The sequence below is a fragment of the Pristiophorus japonicus genome, chromosome 3 (assembly GCF_044704955.1).
Source record: "Pristiophorus japonicus isolate sPriJap1 chromosome 3, sPriJap1.hap1, whole genome shotgun sequence".
In the NCBI taxonomy this organism is placed as follows: domain Eukaryota; kingdom Metazoa; phylum Chordata; class Chondrichthyes; family Pristiophoridae; genus Pristiophorus; species Pristiophorus japonicus.
Window position 1 is genome coordinate 312,069,418 of NC_091979.1, and position 26,607 is coordinate 312,096,024.

Below are 26,607 nucleotides of genomic sequence, written 5' to 3' on the forward strand. Positions count from 1 at the left end.
CATGCAACATCGAATTGCTAGGTGCAATGACAAGCCTGCCAGAGAGCCTCTTGGGAATATCATGAGCATAGAGGAGTCCAGCTCGAACATTGACTGGGGCTTCTGCGCAGAGATTGGAGCCCATGATTTACAGGATGGGAATGATGGACAGCTCCAGGAGCGAAAATGTCAATCCAGACATGTGATGGGCGATGTTGCGGCTGCCATTGCAGCACAGGTGTAAGCGACCTAACATCTTAGTGTTGCAGTGGAAGTGCAGATCGCTCTTCAGCAATCTCAGCTTACTGCCACGCAAAACCAGACTGCTCTTCCGCAGTCTCAGCTTGCTGTCACCCAAGCTCAGACTGCTGCCATCGTGGCTGGGTTTACCAGTGTCGAACTGGGCCTGCAGAATGTCACAGCAATCTAGCAAGCTTGCCTCCAACATATCGCTAGGAATGCTGGTCTGTGGTCTGTGGAGCAGGACCCTGAAGTCCTCTCTCAGGATGACAGCATTCCTATTCCCACCACTTCCACTCCGCCATGGTCCTTGCCGCTGCCTGTCAGTCAGTTAGCCCAGACTGCTTCCGCCCATGCCGAGGTGGTGCAGTTTACAGTGGACCTTCTAGGTCCAGAGCTGGTCAAGGCCCCCTCGAGCTTGCTTCTCCATTCAATAAGATCATGGCTGCCTCATCGACTCATCTCCTACTTTACCGCTGGATCTCCATATCCCTTGACTCCCCTAGACTCCACAAATCTATCTATCTCAACCTTGAATATATTCAGAGATTCATCATCTGGGGAAGAGAATTCCAAAGATTCACAGCGCTCTGAGTGAAGAAGTTCCTCCTCACCCCTGTCAGGATTTTGGGCATTCGCCATCAGGATGCGCTGTGTGTGGTCTCTGACCATGTGGCTTAGCCAGGATAATGGGCTTCTCCATGGTGCAGACCACCATCAACTGCATACAAATAGTTTTGCGGATGCTGCAAAATAATCTGAGGTCCTCTTCATAACTTGAGGCTGTGCCCCTCGTTCTAGACACTCCACACGGAGGAAACAACCTCTCAGCATCTACCCTGTCAATCCCCTTCGGAATCTTCTATCTTTCAATGAGATCACCTTTCATTCTTCTAAAGCCCAGAGAGTGTAGGCCCATTCTACACAATCTCTCATCATAAGACAACCCTCTCATCCCAGGAATCGATCGAGTGAACCTCCTTTGCACAGCCTCCAAGGCAAGTATACCCTTCCTGAGAGAAGGAGACCAAATTTTGGGCACAGTACTCCAGGTGTGGTCTCACCAAGGCCCTGCACAATTGTAGCAAGGCTTCCTGGGGCCGAAATTGACCCTACCCTCAAGGCCTGTTAACACCGGAAATCGGAGGTCATGCTGCGGAGTGCAATGGCCACCAATTCTTCGTGTAAATGGTCGCCGTTATCAAAATTCTGCTCCTGCGGTATCCCAGCGGTGACCCACTCCCCCCATCTATTGCTCCACTGATGAAGAACCATCTGAAGTGCGCCTCCCCAACGATGGCGAAATTCCGCCGAGAAAGTCTTCCTCCCGCCGGGCGGTGCCCAAACCTGCTTTTTTGAGACTGTCATGGATGTACTTTTCGGATCACTAGCCACTAGATGGCGTCACTGTTGGAGGCCATTGGGCTGCACGCACTTGTGTATAAAAGGCCAGCCATTTTGTATATTAGTCACTTTAGGCCCTAATAAAGCAGAGCCAAGGTCATGTCTCTTGGAGTTAAGCAGTACTCAGTCTAACAGTTATTGCATACACAATATTGGCGAGAGGCAACAAGAAGCTTTGCATGCAAAAATGAGCACAATTGGATTGTTGGAGCGATTTGTGGAAGGAGAAGATTGGGCAGACTTTGTGAGCTGTTTGAGCCAGTTCTTCGTGACCAACAAATGGAGGAGGTCGGCGACGCAGATCGGCACCGGGCGGTGTTCCTCACGGTTTGTGGTCCAAAAATTTATGGTCTGATAAAGAATCTACTCCTGCCTGTGAGTCCAACAGAGAAGACGTATGAAGAATTGTGTACACTGGTACAGGACCACCTTAAGCCAGACGAAGGCATCATCTCGAGATACAGATTTTGCACGCACGTTTGCTCAGAGGGCCAGAATGCGGCAGAATTCATTGCCGACCTGAGACGTCGAGCGGGACCGTCTAAGTTCGGGGCTGTGTTGGCAGACATGCTGAGGGACTTCTTTGTAATCGGCATCAACCACGAGGTGATCCTGCCGTAAACTACTGGCGGTGGAGATGTTGGACTTGAACAGGGCCATCGCGATCGCTCAGTCATGCATGACGACGGATAGAAGTCTAAAGCAGATATCAGTGAAAAATCGAAACTCGGCAATTACTGTAAAAATGATTAATTCGGCGTTAGGCAGAGCGGCACATGGCAGGGCCTACCCAACTGCGTACACGAAACCTGTGGCTGCCCAAAGTCCGCCAGCGGGAATGCATCCGATTTCTCCGTGTTGGCGTTGTGGGGGAAATCACCGGCACCAGCAGTGCCGATTTAAGCAATATAGTTGCAAATGCTGTCTGAGAGTGGGGCATCTCCAGCGCAAGTGCCCGCAGATGAGCAAGCGTGCTGCAACACACCACGTGGAGGATGATGGTCAGACTAGTGCAGATCCGGATACGTAATCCGAGATACCAGAGGAGGAAGTGTATGGACTGTACTCGTTCCTAACGAAGAGCAAACCGATAATGATCAATGTGAAATTTAATGGGGTGCCAGTATCGATGGAAATGGACACAGGGGCGAGTCAATTGATAATGAGTCAGAGGGCATTCGACAAGCTGTGGGATACTAAGGCTGTGAGGCCCAGGCTGAGTCCAGTCAATGCCAAGTTGCGCACGTACACCAAAGAACTCATAACGGTGATTGGCAGTGCCACAATTAAAGTGCCGTATGACGGTGCGGTTCATGCGTTACCGCTATGGATTGTCCCAGGCAATGGCCCAACGCTGTGCGGCAGGAACTGGCTTGAAAAAATCAGATGCGACTGGAATAACATCAAAGCATTGTCGTCGTCGGAAGATACATGTGCCCAAGTACTGAGCAAGTTCCCCTCGCTGTTTGAACCAGGCATCGGCAATTTCACGGGAGCCAAGGTGCAGATCCACATGGACTCTGATGCAAGACCCATCCATCATAAAGCTCGGACAGTTCCGTATATGATGAGGGAGAAGGTCGAAATCGAACTGGACAGACTCCAGCGTGAAGGGATCATATCACCGGTTGAATTTAATGAATGGGCCAGTCCCATTGTTCCTGTGCTGAAAAGTAATGGCACAGTCAGAATCTGTGGAGACTACAAGGCTACAATCAACAGGGTTTTGAAACAGGATCAGTATCCGTTACCGAAGGCTGATGACTCGTTTGCAACGTTAGCCGGGGGGAAGTCGTTTACCAAACTGGACTTGACGTTGGCCTACATGACACAGGAGCTGGTCGAGACGCCGAAGAGACTTACATGCATTAACACGCATAAAGGACTGTTTATTTATCACAGGTGCCCTTTTGGAATTCGCTCGGCTGCAGCAATATTTCAGAGGAACATGGAGAGTCTATTGAAGTCCGTTCCCAGAACCGTCGTGTTCCAAGATGACATCCTGATCACAGGTCGTGACTCTGAGGAACATCTGAAAACCTGGAAGAGGTTCTACATCGTCTGGACAAAGTGGGACTCAGACTGAAACGCTTGAAGTGCGTCTTCATGGCATCAGAGATCGAATTCCTGGGAAGGAAAATTTCTGTTGACGGCATCAGGCCCACGGACACAAAAACCAAGGTCATCAAGAATGCACCCAAGTTGCAGAATGTGATGGAGCTGCGTTCGTTCCTGGGTCTACTCAACTACTTCAGTAACTTCCTACCTAAATTGAGCACCTAATTAGAACCACTGCACATGCTGCTAAGAAAAGGCAACAACTGGATGAGGGGTGCATCTCAAGACAGAGCTTTTGAGAAAGCCACTAATCTGCTTTGCTCTAAGAAGCTGCTGGTACATTATGACCCATGTAAACGTTTAGTATTGGCCTGTGATGCTTCGTCATATGGAATTGGTTGCATACTCCAACAAACTAATGACTCGGGTAAACTTCAACCAGTCGCGTATGCTTCAAAGTTTTGTCTAAAGCGGAAAGAGCCTACAGCATGGTAGAGAAAGAAGCACTAGCCTGTGTGTATGGGGTTAAAAAGATGCATCAGTACCTGTTTGGTCTTCGGTTTGGACTGGAGACAGATCACATGCCGCTCTTTCACTGTTCTCTGAAAACAAAGGTATCAATACCAATGCTTCATCCCGCATCCAGAGGTGGGCGCTGACATTATCCACTTATGATGTCATTCGCCATAGATCTGGCACCGAGAATTGTGCCGATGCTTTGAACCGTCTGCCGTTGCCCACACCGGAGGTGGAAACGCCACAATCAGTGGACTTATTGTTAGTTATGGATGCTTTTGAGAGTGAAGGAACTCCTGTCATGGCTCAACAAGTTAAGACCTGTACCAGCCAGGACCCGATTTTATCGGTGGTGAAGAGTTGCATCCTCAAAGGTGATTGGTCTGCCATACCCAAGCAAATGTGTGAGGAGACCAAACCTTACATTTGTCGCAAAGACGAACTTTCTATTCAGTCAGATTGTATGCTGTGGGGCAAGCGTGTTGTTATGCCCAAGAAAGGGAGAGAGAAATTTGTACGTGAGCTACATAGCACACATCCTGGCATTGTAATGATGAAAGCCATCACCAGGTCTCATGTATGGTGGCTGGGAATTGAATCTGAGCTGGAATCACGTGTGCATCAGTGCAACACTTGCATGCAGCTCAGCAAAGCACCAGCGGAAACATCGCTGAGTCTGTGGTCGTGGCCGTCCAAACCATGGTCCAGGATCCACATCGACTTTGCAGGTCCCTTCCTGGGGAAGATGTTTTTACTTGTGGTGGATGCATATTCGAAGTGGATAGATCATGTCATCTAGCACATCCACAGCTACCATGGACAATCTCAGTGTCATGTTCGCGACACATGGTCTGCCTGACATCGTTGTTAGTGACAACGGATCGTGCTTCACCAGTCAGGAGTTTCAAGAGTTCATGAAACCCAATGGTATCAAACATGTAAGGTCAGCACCATTCAAACCTGCATCCAATGGCAAGCAGAACGTGCTGTCCAAATCATAAAGCAGAGTATGAAGCGAGTAACCCAAGGGTCACTGCAGACCCGCCTGTCGTGCATACTGCTTAGTTACAGGACAAGACCACACACGCTTACCGGGGTTTCGCCTGCTGAACTAATGATGAAAAGCGGTCTTAAGACCAAGCTCTCTCTTGTACACCCTGACTTGAATAACCATGTTGAATATAGAAGACAAAGTCAGCAAGGGTATCACGATCGCGCAGCTGTGTCACGCGATATTTCTGTAAATGATCCTGTATATGTTCAGAATTATGGTCAGGGTCCCAAGTGGATCGCTGGTACTGTCATGGCCAAGGAGGGCAACGGAGTATTTATTGTCAAGCTCAAAAATGGGCAAATATGCAGGAAACATATGGAACAGACAAAGCTGCGTCACACTGACGAACCGGAACAGTTGGAGGAAGAGACAATCGACGACCAACCAACCTACCCCCAGTCATCAGAGGACTCAGTGGTCATCAGTGAATCAGGACTTTCAATCACTGACATGTTCAATGAAAATGGACTTTTAATCCCTGACATGGCCATTGTAACTCCCACCAGGTCAGCCACCCAACCACCAGTCACAACAGACTCTGAACACTCACCCAAGGCTGGAGTTGAGCTGAGACGGTCAACCCAGGAGCGTAAAACACCAGATCATCTCAATTTGTAAAAGACTGTGTTAATATCTCAGAGGGGGTTATTGTCATGTATGTAGTTTTGGGATCACTAGCCACTAGATGGCGTCACTGTTGGAGGCCATTGGGCCAGCCATTTTGTATATTAGTCACTTTGGGCCTTAATAAAGCAGAGCCAAGGTCATACCTCTTGGAGTTAAACAGTACTCAGTAACAGTTATTGCGTACACTACAGGACAGTGCACTAAGGCAGTGGGCTTCTAAAATGGCGGTGCAGCTCCCACTAAAGGGGAGGATGCACTGTCGCTGCCACCATGTTTTTTTTGACAGTCGACTGCCATGTCAGGCCGACAATTATGCTCCGGGTTCTGCCGGGCCACCAACAGACAGCCTGGCACCCCCCCCCTTGGGTACCAGGCTGCTGTCCCAGCCGAAACCCTCCCTGGTGGCCCAGTGGACCAAACTTTAAAAATCACGCGAGCTCTCCTCGTTAGTTGAAGGGCCGAGCCATGGTGACGTGGCACTGTGATAATGTCATCGGCACTGACAGCGGCGGCAACTTCGCACCGCCCCTCAAGTGCACTCACCGTCGCAATATAGTCGCATTATGAGCGGTTACCAGTCCGCCAAAAAAAAGCCAAAGAGCAGAAGTTCGCTCAAGAGGCCACCTCATCCACCGCGGTGGTGAAAACTACAGAAACAAGGTGCGTGCGCCCCTTTTCCAGCGGGGGCATTTTCAGCCCCCCCTTTTGTACTCCAACCCCCTTGCAATAAAGGACAACATGCCATTTTCCTTCCTTATTGCTTGCTGTACCTGCATGCTAGCTTTCTGTATTTGCTGCACAAGGACACCCAAATCTCTCTGAGCACCAACATTTAAAAGTTTCTCACCATTTAAAAAATATTATTTTTTCTATTCTTCCTACCAAGGTGAATAACCTCACATTTCCCTACATTACACTCCATCTGCCATCTCACTGCCCACTCACTTAGTATAACTATATCCCTTTGCGTTCTCCTCACATCTTACTGTCCCACCATTAGTATAGATTGTAAATAGCTGAGGCCCCAGCACTGATCCTTGCAGCACCACACTAGTTACAGCCTGCCAACCTGAAAAAGACCCTTTTATCCCTACTCTCTGTTTTCTGTCCGTTAACCAATCCTCTATCCATGCTAATACATTATCAACAATCCCATGAGTCCTTATCTTGTGTAATAACCTTTTATGTGGCATCTTATTGAATGCCTTTTGGAAATCCAAATATGCTACATCCACTGGTTCCCCTTTATCTACCTGGCTAGATACATCCTCAAAAACTCTAATAACTTTGTCAAACACGATTTCCCTTTCATAAAACCATGTTGACTCTGCCTAATCATGTTATGATTTTCTAAGTGCCCTGATACCACTTCCTTAACAATGGATTCCAGAATTTTCCTGAAGACTGATGTCAGGCTAACTGGCCTGTAGTTCCGTTTTCTCTCTCCCTCCTTTCTTGAATAGCAGTGTTACATTTTCTACCTTCCAATCCGCTAAGACTGTTCTAGAATCTAGGGAATTTTGGAAAATCAAAACCAATGCATCCACTATCTCTGCAGCCACTTCTTTTAGAACCCTAGGATGTAGGCCATCAGGTCCAGGGGATTTGTCAGCATTTAGTCCCATTAGTTTCTCCAGTACTTTTTCTCTACTTATATGAATTACATTAAGTTCCTCACCCTCATTTGACCCTTGGTTCCCCACCATCTTAGGTATGTATTTTGCATCTTCTACTGTGAAGATAGATACAAAATATTTGTTTAACGTTTCTGCCATTTCCTTATTCCCCATAATAATTTCTCCTGCCTCAGCCTCTGAGTGACCAATGTTTACTTTTGCTACTCTCTTCCTTTTTACATACTTAAAGAAGCTCGTACAATCTGTTTCGATATTTCTTGCTAGTTTTCTCTCAGAGTCTATTTTCTCCCTTTTTATTAATATTTTGGTCACCCATTGCTGGTTTCTGAAACGCTCCCAATCCTCAGGCTTACTATTATTTTTCGTAACATTATAAGCTTCTTCTTTCAATCTAATGCTATCCTTAAGTTCTTTAGTTAGACACTAATGGACCATTTCTCCTGTGTAGTTTTTATTTCTCAATGGTATGTATTTTTGTTGAGAATTATGAAATACTTCTTTAAATGCTAGCCATGGCTTATCTACTGCCAAATCTTTTAATCTATTTTCCCAATATATCTTAGCCAACTCACCCATCATATCTATGTAATTGGCTTTATTTAATTTAAGACTCTAGTTTTGGACTTAGGCAATCACCTTCAAACCTAATGTGAAATTCTATCATACTATGCCCCAGTGGATCCTTTACTATGAGATTGCTAATTAACCCTATCTCATTTTACAATACAAGATCTAAAATAGCCTGTCCCTAGTTGGTTCCATGTCGTATTGTTCCAGGAAACTTTCCCGAATGCATTCCATGAACTCATCTGCCAGACTACCTTTGCCAATTTGATTTGTCCTGTCTATATGAATTATTGTTACAAGCTCCTACCATTTCTTGATTAATATTCTGTCCAATGGTATAGCTACTATTAGTGGGGCTATATAATACTCCCACCAGTATTTTCTGCCCCTTGTGCTTCCTTATCTCCACCCATACTGATTCTACTTTCTGATCTTCCAAGCCAAGATCCTTTCTCTCCACTGTCCTTGGCCCCTATTTTCCCCAATAAAATTTCTGGCGTCCACTTACCTTAACCTACATTTTTTTCCCCACCGTCAGCGCCCCCAAAAACTGCAGTTTCCCCGAACTTAAAGCTATTTTTAGTGCCGTGCTACCCAACTCCATTTCGCGAGGCGGAGCTTATAGTGTGCGCCAAAAATTCACTGTGCATGCGCTTTAAAAATAAACATACTGCGCATGAGCTGCAAAAATAAAAAATACACTGCTTCGGCCAGGGATAGAAGCGGGTCTGGTCGGGTACGAGGAATGTCGCAGTGTGTCTGGAGTTTTCTCAATGAAGGAAAAGGCTCTTCTTGATGTCGTGATGTGCCTGCAGCTTGCTCTTCGGGGGAAGAGGATCCCCTGAATGTTTTAATGTACCTGGAAGGAGTTTTTTGAAATTTGCCTGGTGATGGGACTTGGAGGGAAAAGGCTATTCTAGAAGATATTTTTAAAATGTGCCTGCAGTTTGCTCATCCATGGAAAAGGCTCATCTGTAAATTTTGTTTTGCCTGGTTTATTTTACCTGCAGTTATTTGCTCAGATAAGCGAGGAGGACCTTCGGCCAGGGATAGAAGTGGGCCTGCACCGATCTCATAAAGTGAAGGTAGGGTTTTTCCAAACGGTTTCTAATGTCTCTGTGATGGGGAAACTGGCCTTAATGGCCAGGAACGGCGTGGAATCACTCTTTAACATTCACCAGCGCCAAAATATCTGGTGCCAAAAACTGTGGCGCTGATAATCGGCGCTGGCACCGGAACATTGGGGAAAATTAAAACTGCTCATCTATGCAAAAAAAAAAACCCGCTGGAAGCCAAGAAATCGGCACACAATGATAGGGAAAATAGGGGCCCTTATGTCATCATTTAATATCAGGGATTCACCCCTCCTTTACCATTCTGCCTGTCTTTTCGAAAAATCAAGTATCCTGGAAAATTTAGTTCCCAACCTTGGTCACCTTGCAACCATGTCTCTGTAATGGCTATTAGATCAAACCCATTTATCTCTATTTGTGCCATTAGTTTGTCTATCTTTCAGATAAAGGGCCTTTAATTTTTTTTACCATTATTCCCTGCTTTGACCTTATTCTCTGCTGCAAATCTACCATTAAACTCCTTCCTGTCACACTCTGCTTAATTTTACCCAAATCGCTACACTGCTCTGTTGCATTGACCTATCTATATAGATAGCTAAATTTCACCTCACCTGACCGCCCCCCATGTTTTAGTTTAAAGCCCTATCTATGAGCGTGAGATAGTGTTTTTGAGCAGAAGCCTTTAAATAAGAATGAAGGCATTTTCCTGTAGCCCCAACACTGCCTGTTGCAAAGAGCCAGTCAAACTGAAGAAACATGTCAGCTGCGAGTTGTTGCTAATGATCACTTTAAATACTGCTCCTTCCTGCTTGTCAACGCTTGGTTAGCTGGTCGCAATTAACATAGACCGCAAATTTCAGCGGCACCCTCCAAAATGGGAAAATGGCAAATCAGGTGTCAGGTGAGCATTGCACACTCACTAACATCAGGATCTGCAATCTCTATATTGCTAGTGGGCGCAGACAGTGACCAGCCGAAAATGCCAGCCGCCGTGGGATCCGCCGGCAGAAGTGCTGCGGCCACCATTTTTGTTTCTCCAAAATCGGCCTTAATGGCGAGCGGTAAGATTGTGGCTTTCTGGGCCAATGTATTTATTTTGTGTGCTAAAATGGCTTGTCCAGTGACCATTCGTGTTGTGGCAAAGAAAGAAAACAGTTCAGGAAGAAACAGCGCAAGGGGTAATTAGACAGGTTTTGTCTTCTGATGATGAATATCAGGCAATTAAATATTTACAGAAATGTTGTATTTGCTTCAATTGCATAAAGTGGGTCAAATGGTAAAATGTATTTGTCCAGTTTTTGATGTGAGAGCGGCAGAAGTTGGAGACCCAGGACCTGGAAGGACTTGGGGATTGGTGTTTTCTGACATTTGCATATGTGTCAAATGTGCCAATCAGCTGCAAGAAATGCTCTGAGGGGCTATAGATTTGCCTATAATTAAGAATGACAGAAAGTGTGATACAAAATATGATGGACAGGAAATGCATTTAATATTTAATTACATTGATAAACATCAGATTTTTCTTAAAGTGGCTGCTAAAACAATGGGGAATGCCGATGCCCGAGACCTACAATGTGCTCCAATTGTGAGTGGCGAGTGCAAAAGGGGATCGGGAGCTTGTGTACAAGTTGTGCATTAGGGCCCTAATGTTTATTTAAGTTAAGTGCTGGTGTGCATGCGCGATGTTCCAGCCAACACAGTGCCCATTTGGTACAGGTTCTGAAGGGGAGGCTGCCTTTAAATTAAAAAAAAATACCTCTGCCCTTTGGTCACCTGGGTGCCCCTGTCATCAGTGCCCCCAGTGCTGTGGCACCTCCCTATGGCTTGCAATGTCTGTTGCACCCTGTGAAAGTGCCTGGCACACGACACGCAGTGGGAAGTCCTTCATTCACTGCTGGTACCTCTTAACGTTGCCGTGGCACTCTGAACATGTCATGAGAGATGCGCCGGGAATGCCAGTACGTTGCAGTACTGAGCTAATCTTGCATTATCTGGCACTGCCAGCACAGGCAGGTCCTGTGGCTGGGAGACCCGCATGCCTAAATCGACGACCGCCCAAAAATTGAAACGGGCGGATCTCCGTCAACAAATTGTTTTACTACTGCCCCGCTTACCCGAGATGAAAATCGGCCCCAATATCCTTTGCTTGGTGTTGGACTGCTGCCAATTCCCCCCACGGTCTGGCTGCCAGCTTTTAACTAGCATCAATAACCTGATGTGCACAATAAGTAAAGACTGAATCATTTTAATTTAACTTTGTTAATTGCTGCTTAACAAAGAAGAAAACCATTAATACCATCTGGTACTGTGTTCAATAGCTGCTTATGCCGGATAGCAATTTGAAGAGAGAGGGTAAAAGTGAATGATTCCATCACGATGTGAACACACATTACTACATAATAATGTACACTTATTGTGTGCACCAGTTCTGACACATAGCTCGATGTGTTGAAAACAAAACAGAGTCTCTTTGTCATTGCTACATTAGTTAAGTAAGTTGCTTTAACACAATATTGTACAAAGAAATCCATAAAGGAACGACTCACTTGTGCTTTTGAATGTCTTTAACTCCATTTTTCAAGTTCCCAAGTCTTTCAGATGGATTGTCCCTGATAAGAAAGCAGAGAAGCCTTTTTGAATGAATGTATCCCTCTTTAATACTTTGACCTTTTTTTGGCCATATTTTGACTTATACCCTGAATCAAATTAAAGTAACAAGAGGGAGGTCCTCCCTTCTTAATGTCAAATAGGCAATTGGTCAAATAGATTTATTTCTCTGACTGTTTTGCTGGTTGGATTGGGATGTGATACCACCGATTCTGGCAGAAACGCACCTGCATAGTTTCTTGATGAGGTTAGCAGCATTTTTGGTAATCCTCTTTGGAAATTCAATCATGTCAATCCCACGAAGTATGATGTTGTATGTTTTCATAGGATCGGGACCTGAGAACGGTGGGCTTTATAAAAAAGGTAGAGGCAACACAGGATTAGAAACAGTTCCACACAATATGACCCGAAATTGGCTTCTGGGCGCTCTCCCTGCCGAGCGAGTTTGGTGAAGTCCTCCCGCCGGCGGAGAGAGAAGACCGCTGGGTACCGTCCGCTGGCGGGCATCGACGTGCAACGCCCACCAGAGTCCTCCCGCCCGCTGCATCCCCAGTTTGGTCCGGACATTCCTCCGCTCCAGCACGGGAAAAGACCGTCGCATGGAGACAGGTCTTACCTCAATGGTAAGTATGAAGACCTGCAAAAAAAGGTTAGTCCACTTCTTTTCTTTATTTCTTTTTGCAGGGATTTAGGTGGATGGGGTCCCCTGAAGGATTTCTGCCATTTTTTTGTTGTTTTGAAAATGTTTTATTTTATCAGTTCCCCCCCCCCCCAGGCCCGACTCAATCCTCAGCCTTACTTTGCTGAGGATTGCATTTGCCGCCCAGAATGGGAGCTACTGGCTATTGCCCGCTGCCGCCCAGAATTGCCGTGCAAGGCCCATTTTTGCCGCCGGGCGATCTTTCTCACATTTTTTCATGAAACTTCCGCCCAAAGGACCGTCAGGGTCTTCGCGGTCCTTTGGACAGTAATTGGGCAGAACTTAGGTCTCACCAAACTCGGCTCCTATGACTATGAAAACTATGACTATTGTCCAAACAATAAATACAGGATGGCCTGGCCATTTAGCTGCACAGTTAAATGAATTTCAATACTTCTTTTCAGGTTAACTTTTGTTTTTCCTCCGCAGGATGTCAGTTTCTTGCCATCAAAAAATAAAAATCTTTTCCTGTTCTCATAAGGAATAACTTGCAATTATATAAAATACTTCACATCCTCTGGGTGTCCCAAATTAGTTTACGGGTAATTAATTATTTTTGAAGATTATTCGCTCTAGTTTTGTGGCCAAACACAGCCAGTTTGCACACAGGGTCCCATAAACAACAAATGAAGTGAATAGCCAGTTAATCTGTTTTATAGTCATGTTGCTGGAGGGATGAATATTGGTCAGGACAATAGAAGATCCCCCTGCTCTTCTTTGCATAGTGCCATGGGATCTTTTAAAGAAAGAACTTGCATTTCCATAGCGCCTTTCATGACTTCAGGACATCCCAAAATGCTTTACAGCCAATGAAGTACTTTTGAAGTCTAGTCACACCTTTAATGTTGGAGACACGGCAACCAATTTGTGCAACAGCAAGATCCATTAACAGCAATGAGATAAATGACCATGTAATAATCTGTATTAGTAATGTTGGTTGGGGGATATGCATTGGCCAGGACACTGGGGAGAACTTCTGTGCTCTTCTTTGAGTACTGCCATGGGATCTTTTACATCCACCCGATCGGACAGATGGGGGTCTTGGTTCAGTGTTACATCTGAAAGGTGGCACCTCTGCTGAGGAAGAACTCCCTCAGTACCAAACCGAAATGTCAGCCTGGATATTGTGCTGAAGCTCCAAAGTGAGACTCGTACCCACAACTTTCTGACTCAGTGGCGAGGGTGCTACCAACTGTGCCAGGCTGGTGGTTTTCTGGTCAATAATTATACGATAATTGAGACTGCATTTATAACATAGTTATAGCACCATCAAGCCAGTTTATGAACATTGGGAAACCAGCATCTGAATCCGGTTTCTGCTAACATTTGAACTTGGGCTGTCCTGAGGTGATGTGTGGCACCAGTCAGACAGATCGTACGGGGGAGGGCGACCTGTCTTCTCGTGGTTTAGAAAGAGACAAATTGCGTGTTTGGAGATGTTTGTGCATAGCACTGTTTGCTGCCTCGTCTCAGTTTGGGAAATAGACAGTGTGCATCTCGATGGATAAAATGGTCAAATTAAACCAGAGGATACAGTGCAGAGGGACATCAGAAATATCACTGTTGAAGTGTAACAGGAAGTGTGTGCTGTGCACACAAGTCTTGTAATATGTTAATTATTATGTATGCATGCTTGTATTGTTATGATGTTCTGTAACACTGAATGTACCCTTACCTGTACACCAGAGGGTGCTGCTGCTGGAGACCTAAGAGTTATCTGCACACTACAAGTAACCCAGTATAAAAGGGTGCTCACCTCTTGGTGTCCTCACTCTGGAGTTACGAATAAAGGACTAAGGTCACCACAGTTTGAGTACAGCACATTGCCTCGTGGAGTCATTCACAAGTACATTACAGACGTAACATTAATGATGGCTGAGGAGACTGAATTAGCTACATACAATGTAGGGTGCTGCGATTCTGTTCTGGATTTTCTCACCTGCCAGTTAGGAGTTCATACATAAGGATTCCCAGTGACCAGTAATCTGCTGATATGTCATGGCCTTTGTTCAAGATGATTTCTGGCGCTACATATTCTGGAGTCCCACAGAATGTCCATGTTTTCTTTCCAAACCCTATTTTCTTGGCAAATCCAAAGTCCACCTAATCACACAGACAAGTAAGTTTAACTTACAACATTACTGAGTCCTTCTGGGCTGCAATTTGCAACATAACACTCTGAGTGGCCGATGCAGACATTGCTTGAAGTTGGGCTTAGACACTATGTAGAGATCAAAGGACCGAAATTGCCTGCCGCTGGAAACGGGACGCACGCACCCCAGTTCGAGGGTTTTTGCCGCCGTGGTGGATGAGGTGGCCTCTTGAGTGAAATTCCGCTCTTTGGATTTTTTTTTCCGGCCGTCCGGAAGTCACTCAGAATGGGTTGGATATGCGGCGGTAAGCACACTGGAGGGGCGGAAGTTGGGGCGAGCAGTAGTATCCACCGCTGTCAGTCATCAGCACTGCGCTGATGACGTCATCACGGCAGCGTGTCACCGTGGCGCTCCCCTTCACTTAAAGGGGAGGGCTTTCGCGATTTTTTTAAAGTGCGGTCCACTGAGCCACCCGGGAGGGTTTCAGCCGGGCTAGCAGCCTGGCACCCAAGAGGGGATGCCAGGCTACCAGGTGGCGGTCCGGCTGAAATGGGGGGGAGGGGGCATAATTGTCGGCCTGACCTGGCAGTCGGCCGAAAAAAAACATGGCGGCAGTGGCAGTGTGTCCTCCCCTTTAAGAGGAGCCGCACACACACACATTATAGCCTCACTGCACCATCTGAAAAAAAGCAGCTTTTGGCACTGCCCGGCGAGAGGAAGATTATCTCAGCGGAATTTCGCGGTCGGGGGGGGGGGGGAACATCAGCGGTGCGCGCTCTGATGACGCACTTAGGATGGATCGGCAGCAGTGGAGTGGGGGGGGGGATGGGGGGGGGAGCGGGGCACCGCTGGGATACCGCAGGAACGGAATTTTAATAATGGCGGCCATTATATGAAAAGTCGGCGGACATTGCACTCCGCAGCATGGCCGCTGATTTCCGGTGGTAACAGGCCTTAAGGGAAGGGGAAATTTTGCCCCCCCCCCCAAGCTCGCTCTTCATTTACTGGGTTATGCAGAGTGAGATGTGAATGGCTGGGACTTCATGGCTGCAGTTTCCCACAAGACTAGTTCCTGATTGTGATGGCAGCTGATTTCCTTCCTGCCAAGATGGGAAGTTACACTGGGTTTTGTGCACAACCTCGACACCAAAGGTCAGCTGAGGGGCACCATGAGCAGAAGCCAGAAAACAGGCCTGAAAACAGCTTGATTAAGGCCATGAGGCCTGACTTTCCTCTTGCTCGGGGAAATGGGGTTGGGAATCTAAACTAGCGGAGAAAACATTTACGGGGGTGGAGTGACCAGAACATGACGTGACCTTGTCAATGTGTAGAATATCAAGCTTTGATTTCCCAGGAAAACTGGCCTTTGAAGCTAGTGTCCATCAATAAAATCCAAACTTTTGGGATATGGCTCTCACATTCGAGTTGGGCTATGGAAAGTGGAGATGAAATAAAAACGGAAAATGCTGGAAATCTCAGCGGGTCAGGCAGCATCTGTGGAGAGAAAAACAGAGTTAACGTTTCGGGTCGATGACCCTTTGTCAGAACTGGAGAGTGTTCGAAAAGAGCACATTCTTAAGCACTGAAAGGGGAAGGGGAAGAAAGTACAAAAGGGAAGGTCTGTGATAGGGTGGAAAACAGGAGAGATTAGAGAGATAGAAGGGATGATGGGCCGAATTGAAATGGTAATGGCCGGAGTTAGAAAAAGGTTAGTCTTGACATGGTATCAATGGCGGGATAATGACCAGCTGCAATTAGAGATAAAAGAGAAAAAAACATGAGCCCGGGGGGCGGGGGGGAAGGGAGCCAAAGACGGGCAGAGGTTATGCTCTGAAATTGTTGAACTCGATGTTGAGTCTAGAAGGCTGTAAAGTGCCTAAACGAAAGATGGACTGTTCTTGGAGCTTGCGTTAAGCTTCATTGCAACAGTGTAGGAGACCGAGGACGGAGAGGTCAGAGTGGGAGTGGAGTGGAGAATTAAATTGACAGGCGACCGGAAGCTCGGGGTCACGCTTACAGACTGAACGGAGGTGTTCCACAAAGCGGTCACCCAATCTATGCTTGGTCTCTCCAATGTAGAGGAGACCACAACGTGAGCAGCGAATACAGTGTACTACATTGAAAGAAGTACAAGTAAATCGCTTTTTCACCTGGAAGGAGTACTTGGGGCCCATGATAGTGGGAAGGGAGGAGGTAAAAGGGCAGGTGTTGCATCTCCTGCGCTTGCACGGGAAGGTACCGTGGGAAGTGGCGGGGGTGCTGGGGATGACTGCGGAATGGACCAGAAGGTCGCGGAGGGTGCGGTCTCTTTGGAACGCTGAGAGGGGAGGGGAGGGGAAGATGTGATTGGTGGTGGGATCACGCTGGAGGTGGCGGAAATGGCGGAGGATGATCCGTTGAATGTGGAGGCTGGTGGGGTGAAAGGTGAGGACAAGGGGAACCCTGTCATGGTTCTGAGAGGGAGGGGAAGGGATGAGAGCAGAGGTGCGGGAAATAGAACGGACACGGCCGAGGGCCATGTTAACTATGGCGGAGGGGAATCCTCTGTTGAGGAAAAAGGAAGACATGTCAGAGACACTAGTGTGGATGGTGGCGTCGTCAGAGCAGATTCGACAGAGGCGGAGAAACTGGGAGAATGGAATGGAGTCCTTACAGGAAGTGGGGTGGGAGGAAGTGTAGTCCAGGGAGCTGTGGGAGTCAGTGGGGGGTATAGTGGATACTGCTCGAGAGCCTATTCCCAGAAATGGAGACAGAGAAGTCGAGGAAGGGAAGTGAAGAGTCAGAGATGGTCATATGAAGGTGAGGGAAGGGTGGAAATTGGATGAAAAGTGAATGAAATGTTCCAGTTCTGAGCGAGAGCAGGAAACGGCATTGATACAGTCATCAATGTATTGGAAAAAGAGGTACATTTTTCACAATTTTGGAGCATAACCTCTGCCCATCATTGGCATCCTTTCCACCCCCTCTCAAGCTTATATATCTTTTCTCTTTGTCTCCAATGGCAGCTGGTTATTATTCTGCCATTCACACCCTATCTAAACGAACCTTTTTCTAACTCCGGCCATTATCATTCCAATTCGCCCCATCACCCCTTTTGGCTCTCTAATCTCTCCTGTTTTCCACCCTATCACAGACCTTCCCTTTTGTTCTTTCTTCCCCTCTCCCTTTCAGTGCTGGTTAAGAATGTGTTCTTTTCGAACACTCTCCAGTTCTGACGAAGGATCGTCGACCTGAAACGTTAACTCTGCTTCCTGTCCACAGATGCTGCCTGACCCGCTGAGATTTCCAGTATTCTGTATTTTTATTTCAGATTTCCAGCATCCGCATTCCAGCATTGTATAAGTATAGAGATGAAAACTTTAAGGTTAAAAAATAGATCAGTGGGATGGACCATGCAGAGAAACAATGAAAGCAAACTAAAATAGTCAAAAGAGAAAATGATGGACAGAGAGTGCGAGCAGAATTGAACAGTTTATTTTCGAAGTGCTTATTTAGTTGTCCTTAATATAATAGTCTAAAGGCACTTGTGAATCTGAGTCATGTTTGATTCAGTGCCGCAGTGTATGATCTGAAAGCTTAAATAGCCAGCCAAGGGGGCTTAGAATTTCCTATGCCCCCTGTGGCATTGTAAGGGTTAATAAGAGAGTAGATCTTTTTTTTATAAAACCACAGCCTTCCAATACTCACCAGTTTAGCATAACCCCGGTGATCAAGGATTAAGTTCTCAGGCTTGAGGTCCCTGTAAATAATTCCTTTGGAATGCAAATAGGCAAAGGCTTCCACCACACAGGCCGTATAAAAACGAGTGGTGGCATCGTCGAATGAACCTCTGCAAGAAAAACACCAACAGGCGGCATTACACCAGTTGATTTGTGCCCATACAGCACAGGACGCTGGACTGCTTCATTAGTTGTATGGCTCAGGTTGGCATGAGATGCGGCTGATGCCAACAATGGTGCTATATATTGGACTCCACCTTGATGCAATGCGTGCACCCTCTATATGCAAATATTATTAGAATGCAGATTATGAGGTAAACTGCTCGGTATCATGGGGGAGCTGGCTGAAAGGTTTTAATCCTGGACGCCACTGCACATAATGTCATTGTATGCGACAGTATCAAATTCATCCCTCCACAATCTGAAGCGTGTTGTTTAAATGGAGCTAGCTCCTCTGTGAAAATAACGGCGAGAGGAGCCTGCGGTGTTTGCACAAAAACATCGTACACAGTAATTCCCAGGCTTTGAAGACGATGGCGGTCAAGGTGGAGGTGAATTTTGGGGGTTTGTGGATCCTGAACCAGAGGACATGACGATAAACTGAAGAAACCACAGCCTGGATGTAACTTGAGGCGAAAATGTCATACACAGAGTTGTTAGCTCATGCAATGGACTAACACCTAGCACAATGAAAATGGACCAAGTGGGGCTCTTTGATGGATGATGCAAGCTGGATGGGCTGAGTGGCTTGTTTGCAAGTCCCAAGTTGAATGATGTAGTTTAGTTATTTTAAATACAAAGGGTGCAACATACCTTTTAATATTGTCTTCTCTGTATCTACGGAAAAAGGTCAATAAAATATTATTCAAGACAAAAGGACGCTGCAACATCACTGGGCGCCTGTCCCTTTAAGGACAGCAGTTTGTTACGAATGGTTTAATGGATCTTTGGGCAGCACATGCTATTGGCTTCCCTTTTCTTAGTTAGAAATATTGGGAGCAATTTTCAACTTCACTGCCTGGGTATAACCTGGAAGAGCAAGCCATCCAACCGTTATAGGATCGTTCCATCAGGCAGGTTCTACCATGGGTGGGAGACTCACTTCGTTGAGTTACCATCCAGGTGTTGATGGCTAGATTATTATTCCAGGCCTTGGATTGCTAGTTTAGTAAAATAACCACTTTAACATTTTTATCCTTGGGATTATGTCTTTTTTTCACTAGCTAATTTGACATGTTGCAAACTTTTCGAAAGAGGTGTTTCGAAAAAGATTAGCACATGAGCACATTTTTTAATAAAAGTCGGGGCTGCAGTTTGATAAAATGTGCTGAAGAGTTCATTCGTCAAAAGCAGTGCAACTTCACTTAGCGCTGCCTTTCTCTCCTGCACAGATGTTGCTCAAAGTACTGAGGGACTCGATCAAAGCTGTGGCCAATAATTCACTCCATGTGAGACATTTACAGTGTGCAATTTAAACACCTATCAGACAGAGAAACAATCCAAGCATTATAGAATCAATCACTGCTAGGGCTGCTAAAACCGCTTTAGAATTTTCACTCTTTAAACTACATGAAAGTTGCAATTTAATGCAACACAACACATCTCAAAACATGCACTGGATGGGTTAAATCAATGCTCAGTTCCAGCCTCAACTAAGCTGACAATTGTCGCTCCCTATTGGTGCTATGCAACTGTTTCAGCTGTTTATCCATGTCCCATTTCTGCTCATGTCCAGGGGACAACTTTATGGTCATAATGAGATTTGTGTTTAACAACTGAAGTGGTTTAAGGCATTAACAGTTGAGAGGATCTAATGAATAATTTGAGTCTGATTACGTAGCGAGGTCTGTGCACACCTGAATTTCTGCTCTGTACTGCAACGGAATAGATTCCCCTTGCCAGCATTAAATTATTTCTTTCAAACATTTCACTTATATTATCTGACAGTTAATGGGCACCAGAAAGATGTGAGACACCATTGGGCCCATATAGCTCAGCCGTCACAGAGAGCACTTCTACTGTACATTTTTAAAACTTTCAGACTTTTTATGACTCAATTTACAAGCAGAAGTACGGTGTTGAAAAGCTAAATCAAAAATGCATTCAGTGAGAAGGATTTAACTAAGTCTCCATTTCATTTTTGCATTTTGTACCAGGCTTTAGCAGTGGTATGAGCATTTAATAGCTGAATAATGAATTGATAGTAACATGTTTTCTATTATACTGGTTACTAATGTAATGGTTGTGAGTTAACTTGCAATCTTACCATTATTCCAAGTCAACTGCATTTTGTCTTGTTATTTTATAACAGCAGGTGGCGCCACAGGATAGGGTGGGTAATACACTTGCATTGAACAATCAGTGATTGTAAATTCCCATGAAATACAAATGTAAGGTAAACAAATTTGATGGACAGGTTAATCTAAAATAATTAGAAGCACTTCTTGTATTTTATTATTAATACAGCATGCACTGTGACGTCCCTAACTTAGCAATTTCTTATCACTTGATTTTCTACTGAAGTTATTAACATAAAAATGAAGGAACTGTATTTCTGACAGCATTCAACCAGAACCAACAATATGCAAGAATCTAACACCGGAGACTAGGAGGGAGATAGAGTGTGTGTGTGTGTGTGTGTGTTCAAAGGTGTGAGTGTGTGAATGAGTAAAGGAAGCAAGGGAGAGTGAGAGGAGTGAGTGAGGGAGACAGACTGTGTGTGTTCAGAAGTGTGAGAATGAGTGTATAAATGAGTGAGGGAGTAAGAAAGGAAGAGTGAGGGTGAGTGAGGGGGAATGTGGGGAGTGAGAGGAGTGAGAGGGAGTGAGGGAGGGAAAGTGAGGGGGAGTGAGGGGGAGAGGAGTGAAAGGGATTTGAGGGAGGGAGGCAGACTGTGTGTTCAGAAGTATGAGAATGAGTGTATAAATGAGTGAGGGAGTGAGAAAGGAAGAGTGAGGGTGAGTGAGGGGGAATGTGGGGAGTGAGGGGATGAGGGAAGGAAAATGATGGAGTGAGGGAGGGAAAGTGAGGGGGAGTGAGAGGAGTGAGAGGGAGTGAGGGAGGGAAAGTGAGGGAGAGTGAGGGGGAGAGGAGTGAAAGGGATTTGAGGGAGGGAGGCAGACTGTGTGTGTTCAGAAGTATAAGAATGAGTGCATAAATGAGTGAGGGAGTGAGGAAGGGTGAGGGGGAGTGAGGGGAGTGAGAAGGAGTGAGGGAAGGAAAGTAAGAGGGAGTGAGGGAGAGTGAGAGGAGCGAGGGGGAGTGAGAGGGAGTGAGGGAGGGAGACAGACTGTGTGTGTGTCCAGAGTATGAAAGTGAATGCCTGGCAGTAGCTGTATGAGAGAGTGAAGAATTAATAAAGCCGGAGCCCGTTTTCCAGTTTAGGCCAGCACTGGGTGGAGTGCGTCATGCACCAGTATCAACGGGAAGTCCAGCTGTTGAAGAGCCCTGAGGTAAGATTTATTGTACTTATGCAGGGCCAGGAGGAGCTTCACAAAACCAGCCTGGGCTGCTGCCACACTGGGTTCTTCAACCGAGTGCCCCACACCACCCCCACCCCCCCAACACCGTCCCCCGCCCGCCCCCCCAAATGGGAGCAGACCACTTCGCGGAACGACTATTTTATTTTATTTGTTCCTGGGATGTGGGCATCACTGGCAAGGCCAGCATTTATTGCCCATCCCGAATTGCCCTCGAGAAGGTGGTGGTATTGAGTTGCCTTCTTGAACCACATCATTCCGTGTGGTGATGGTGCTCCAACTGTTTGGGAGTGAGTTCCAGGATTCCGACCCAGCGATGATGAAGGAACAGCCGATATATTTCCAAGTCAGGATGGTGTGTAACTTGGAGGGGAACGTGGAGGTGGTGGTGCTCCCATGCGTCTGCTGCCCTTGTCCATCTAGGTGGTAGAGGTCATGGGTTTGGGAGGTGTTGTTGAAGAAGCCTTGGTGGTTGCTGCAGTGCATCTTGTAGATGACACACACTGCTGTCACGGTGCGCTGGTGGTAGAGGGAGTGAATGTTTAAGGTGGTGGGTGGGGTGCCAATCAAGCCGGCTGCTTTGTATTGGATGGTGGCGAGCCTCTTGGGTGTTGTTGGTGTTGTATATACAGACTATGGATGTACTCTCTATGCAGTCACTGTGTGATTGCATAAGATGGAGACTTGTTTACCTCATGTGCTATCATTAAGGTTTACACTGTGTACATACATGCTGGCACCACTGGAGGGTGCAACTGTTGGAGACTGAGGATTTCCTGCCCTGGTGACAGGGCCCAGTATAAAAGACTGCCCACCATGCTTGTGCCTCACTCTGGAGTTTGGATTAAAGGACCAAGGTCACTACAGTTTGAGAACAACACATTGTCTCGTGAAGTCATTCATAAGTACGCCACAGACATAACAGTCGGAGCTGCATTCATCCAGGCAAGTGGAGAGTATTCCATCACACTCCTAACTTGTGCCTTGTAGATGGTGGAAAGGCTTTGGGGAGTTAGGTGAGACACTCGCCACAGAATACCCAGCTTCTGACCCGCTCTTGTTGCCACAGTTTTTGTGTGGCTGATCCAGTTAAGTTTCTAGTCAATGGTGACCCCCAGGATGTTGGTGGGAGATTCAGCGATGGTAATGCTGTTGAATGTCAAAGGGCGGTGGTTAGACTCTCGCTTGTTGGAGATATTTGTGCGGTGCAAATGTTACTCGTCACTTATCAGCCCAAGCCTGAATGTTGTTCAGGTCTTGCTGCATGCAGGCATGGACTGCTCCATTATCTGAGGAGTTACGAACGGAACTGAACACTGTGCAGTCATCAGTGAACATCCCCACTTCTGACCTTTTAATGGAGGGAAGCTCATTGATGAAGCAGCTGAAGATGGTTGTGCCTGGGACACTGCCCTGAGGAACTCCTGCAGCGATGTCCTGGGGCTGTGATGATTGCCCTCCAACCACCACAACCATCTTTCTTTGTGCTAGGTATCACTCCAGCCAGCGGAGAGTTTTCCCAGATTCCCATTGACTTCAGTTTTACTAGGGCTCCTTGATGCCACACTCGGTCAAATGGTGCCTTGAGGTCAAGGGCATTCATTCGCATCTCACCTCTGGAATTCAGCTCTTTTGTTCCATGTTTTGCATGCTTAAGGTGGCGGACGGGGTGCCAATCAAGTGGACTGCTTTGTCCTGGATGGTGGTTGAGCTTCTTGAGTGTTGTTGGAGCTGCACTCATCCAGGCAAGTGGTCCAGTTAAGTTTCTGGTCAATGGTTTGGACCAAGGCTGTAATGAGGTCTGGAGCCGAGTGGTTGGTGAGCAACGTATTGGTAAGTGCCGCTTGATTGCACTGTCGACAACACCTCCCATCACTTTGCTCATGATTGAGAGTAGGCTGATGGCGTGGAGCAGCTCACAGCTGCAGGAATGCCCAGGGTGTTCATTTTTTAACCGCAGCCCGCCAGTCCAACGCCAATGAGACCCGGCCTCCTGCCCGGACTATCAGGCAGCCAGTGGGGCTCCACCAGCTGCCTATTCCCCAAGTCCACTCCGGGATAAAATAGACATACATGAGTGTGCGTGCACGGAATAGTGTGTGTCTCTGAGACAGGAAGTGTATAAGAGTGCCAGAAAGAAACAAGTGATGAAAGAGATAGTGTACAATTTTGTGTGAGGATTGGTGTGTGGGTGAAGGTGGGTTGATGTGTGAGTTGGGTGGGTGTGTGAGGGTGGGAGGGTGAGGGTAGGGGTGGGAGGGTGAGGGTAGGAGTGGGAGGGTGAGGGGTGAGGGTGGGTGTGTGAGGGTAGGTGTGCAATGCTGAGGGTGGGTGGGTGTGTGAGGATGAGTAGGTGGGTGAGAGTGAGAGTGGGTGAGGGTGAGTGAGGGTGAGGGTGAGTGAGGGTGGATGAGTGAGCGTGAGGGAGCGTGAGGGTGCTAAGGTCAGGTGTGTGTGCAAGAGAACATAAGGACAGAGGTGACCATGGCTACAGTCATACAGGCCCTCAATGTGCTTGCATGAAATCCTCTATAGGACAGAGCAAAAAAGGATAAATATATCTATTAGAAAGTGGAGGAATAATGTTAGTCTGAGTTGTTAGGCATTTGTACAAAAACGAGCTCAACAGTATTTTTCCCCGCTGTACATCTTAATTCTGCTCATTTTATTCATCAACAATTGTGAACTCTTATCAATTACATATTCCATTCTAGAACTGAGTCAATTGCACCAATATAAAGGAACTTCAGAATGACTCCAGTGGACAAGAATATCAGGCCGTGTGGCTTGTGTTACTCTGAAAGTGTTATTTCACCCGAATATTTCCAGAAATGGTCCAAAGTACAAACCACAAAGGAGCTTTATTGGTTACACCTCACTACAGCTAAGGTGATTCTGACGCCAGCAATTTAATAACATAGGTTATCTCTGAAGATTAAAGTACGTTTTGCTTATGTTTTGCAATAATAGTATGTGAAACTAATTTGTTAAAAATGTACTTTTTCATCCTCAGTTATGGGTGTCCAACCTTCTCCTGAGTGCAGGTGTTGCAGTGCCACTAATGGTGAGAGGATGTATTTACAGCATGACATGTTTACATAGCATTTCCGTTATAAATGTAGACTGGGGCTGAAATTGCCCCCCGCCGAAAACAAGGCCTGTTTCAGCTGTTTTTACCGGCGTGGTGGATGTGGTGGCCTCGAGCGAAATTACGCTCTTTGTTTTCTTTTCCAGTCGCCCGGAAGTCGGTCATAATGGGGCTGGAAGTGCGGCAGTGAGCGGATGTTCGGTAAGTAGAGAAGTGGAAGTGTCCGCTGCTGTCACTTACCAGCGTAGCGCTGATGACATCATCACGCTGGCGCATCACCACGTCTCTCCTCTTCACTTAAAGGGGAGGGCCGCTGCGATTCTTTAAGTTAGGCCGACTGGGCCACCATAGAGGGTTTCGACCGGGCCAGCGGCCAACATAAAAATAAAAATGGCGGCCACAGCAGTGCGCTCGCCCTTTTAATGGCAGCCGCACCGCCATTTTACAAGCACTCCAAGCATAGTGCACCAACAGAAAAAACTGCTGGTAGCACCAAGCGGCGGGAGCAAGATTTTCTCTGTGAAATTTTGCGTTCCTGGGGGGGCGGGGAACATCAGCGGTGTGCGCTCTGATGACGCACTTAGGACAGATCCGCAGCAGCGGAGCAGTAGTGAGGGAGCCCATCACCGCCGGGATACCACAAGAGGGCATTTTCCAAATGGTGGTCATTCCATGAAAAATCAGTGGCCATTCCACTCCGCAGCGCGGCCTTCGATTTCCGGTGGTAACAGGCCTTAAAGGAAGAGGAAATTTCAGCCCATGAAGTTATAGAATGGAAGGAAGGAAGAAAAGACAAGAAAGGCTTGCATTTATATAGCACCTTTCACAACCACTGCATATCCCAAAGCATTTACATCCAATGAAGTACTTTTTAAAATTTAGTCACTGTTGTAATGTAGGAAATGTGGCAGCCAATTTGTGCACAGCAAGGTCCCACAAACATCAATGTGATAATGACCAGATAATCTACTTTAGGTTTGTTGGTTGACGGATAAATATTGGCCAGAACTCCGGGGATAACTCCCTTGCTCTTCTTCGAAATAGCACCATGGGATGTTTTACGTCAACCTGAGAGGGCAGACAGGGCCTCGGTTTATTTTGGTCTCATCCGAAAGACGGCAGCTCTGACAGTGCAGCACTGGTACTGCACTAGAGTGTCAGCCTAGATTTTTGTGCTCAAGTGCTGGAGTGGGAGTTGAACCTACAACCTTCTGAATACAATATAAGAATATAAAAGTAAAGACTGGCTTTAAAAGGTGACTAAATTATTTCTGCTCCCTGGGTCAATTATGCACGCCCTCTTTCCCCATTTCACATGAAGATGGCACTTAGTCTTGATTCACTTTGTGCAATTGATAGATTAACTAGTTCATTAGTAAATATTTGATTGAATGATTTATGATCTAAATAAATGGACTGGAGTTTGCCAAATTTGACATACCTCTGCACAAAACAAAAATACCCCACTATTGTAAATATGAATTGTGTCTCAGATCTGCTTTATTGTGAAATATTGCAAAATCTGAGATATACCAAACTGTGAAATGAAAAACACTGGCATTTCTATCGGGCCTTTCACACGTACAGGACATCCTGGCACTTTGCAACCAATGAAGCACTTTTGAAGTGTAGTCACTGGTGTAACATAGGAAACATGAGAGCCAATGTGCTCATAGCAAGGTCCCACAAAACAGTAATGAAATGAATCACCAGATTATCTGTTTTGGTGATGTTGGTTGAGGAATAAATACTGGCCAGGACACCGG

The 26,607-nt window shown here is 46.4% G+C and overlaps 1 protein-coding gene across 1 annotated transcript in view; it reads right to left on the bottom strand.

Annotated features, from left to right (window-relative positions):
• LOC139260355 (cGMP-dependent protein kinase 1) overlaps nt 1-26,607 on the bottom strand; it is a 1,295,119-nt gene that overhangs the window by 16,791 nt on the left and 1,251,721 nt on the right. Inside the window, exons 13-16 of the mRNA XM_070876878.1 lie at nt 18,243-18,384; nt 14,402-14,565; nt 11,990-12,112; nt 11,702-11,764 (exon numbers count right to left, since the gene is read on the bottom strand). Coding sequence (XP_070732979.1) covers nt 11,702-11,764; nt 11,990-12,112; nt 14,402-14,565; nt 18,243-18,384 — 492 coding nt within the window. The remainder of the gene's footprint in view (nt 1-11,701; nt 11,765-11,989; nt 12,113-14,401; nt 14,566-18,242; nt 18,385-26,607) is intronic.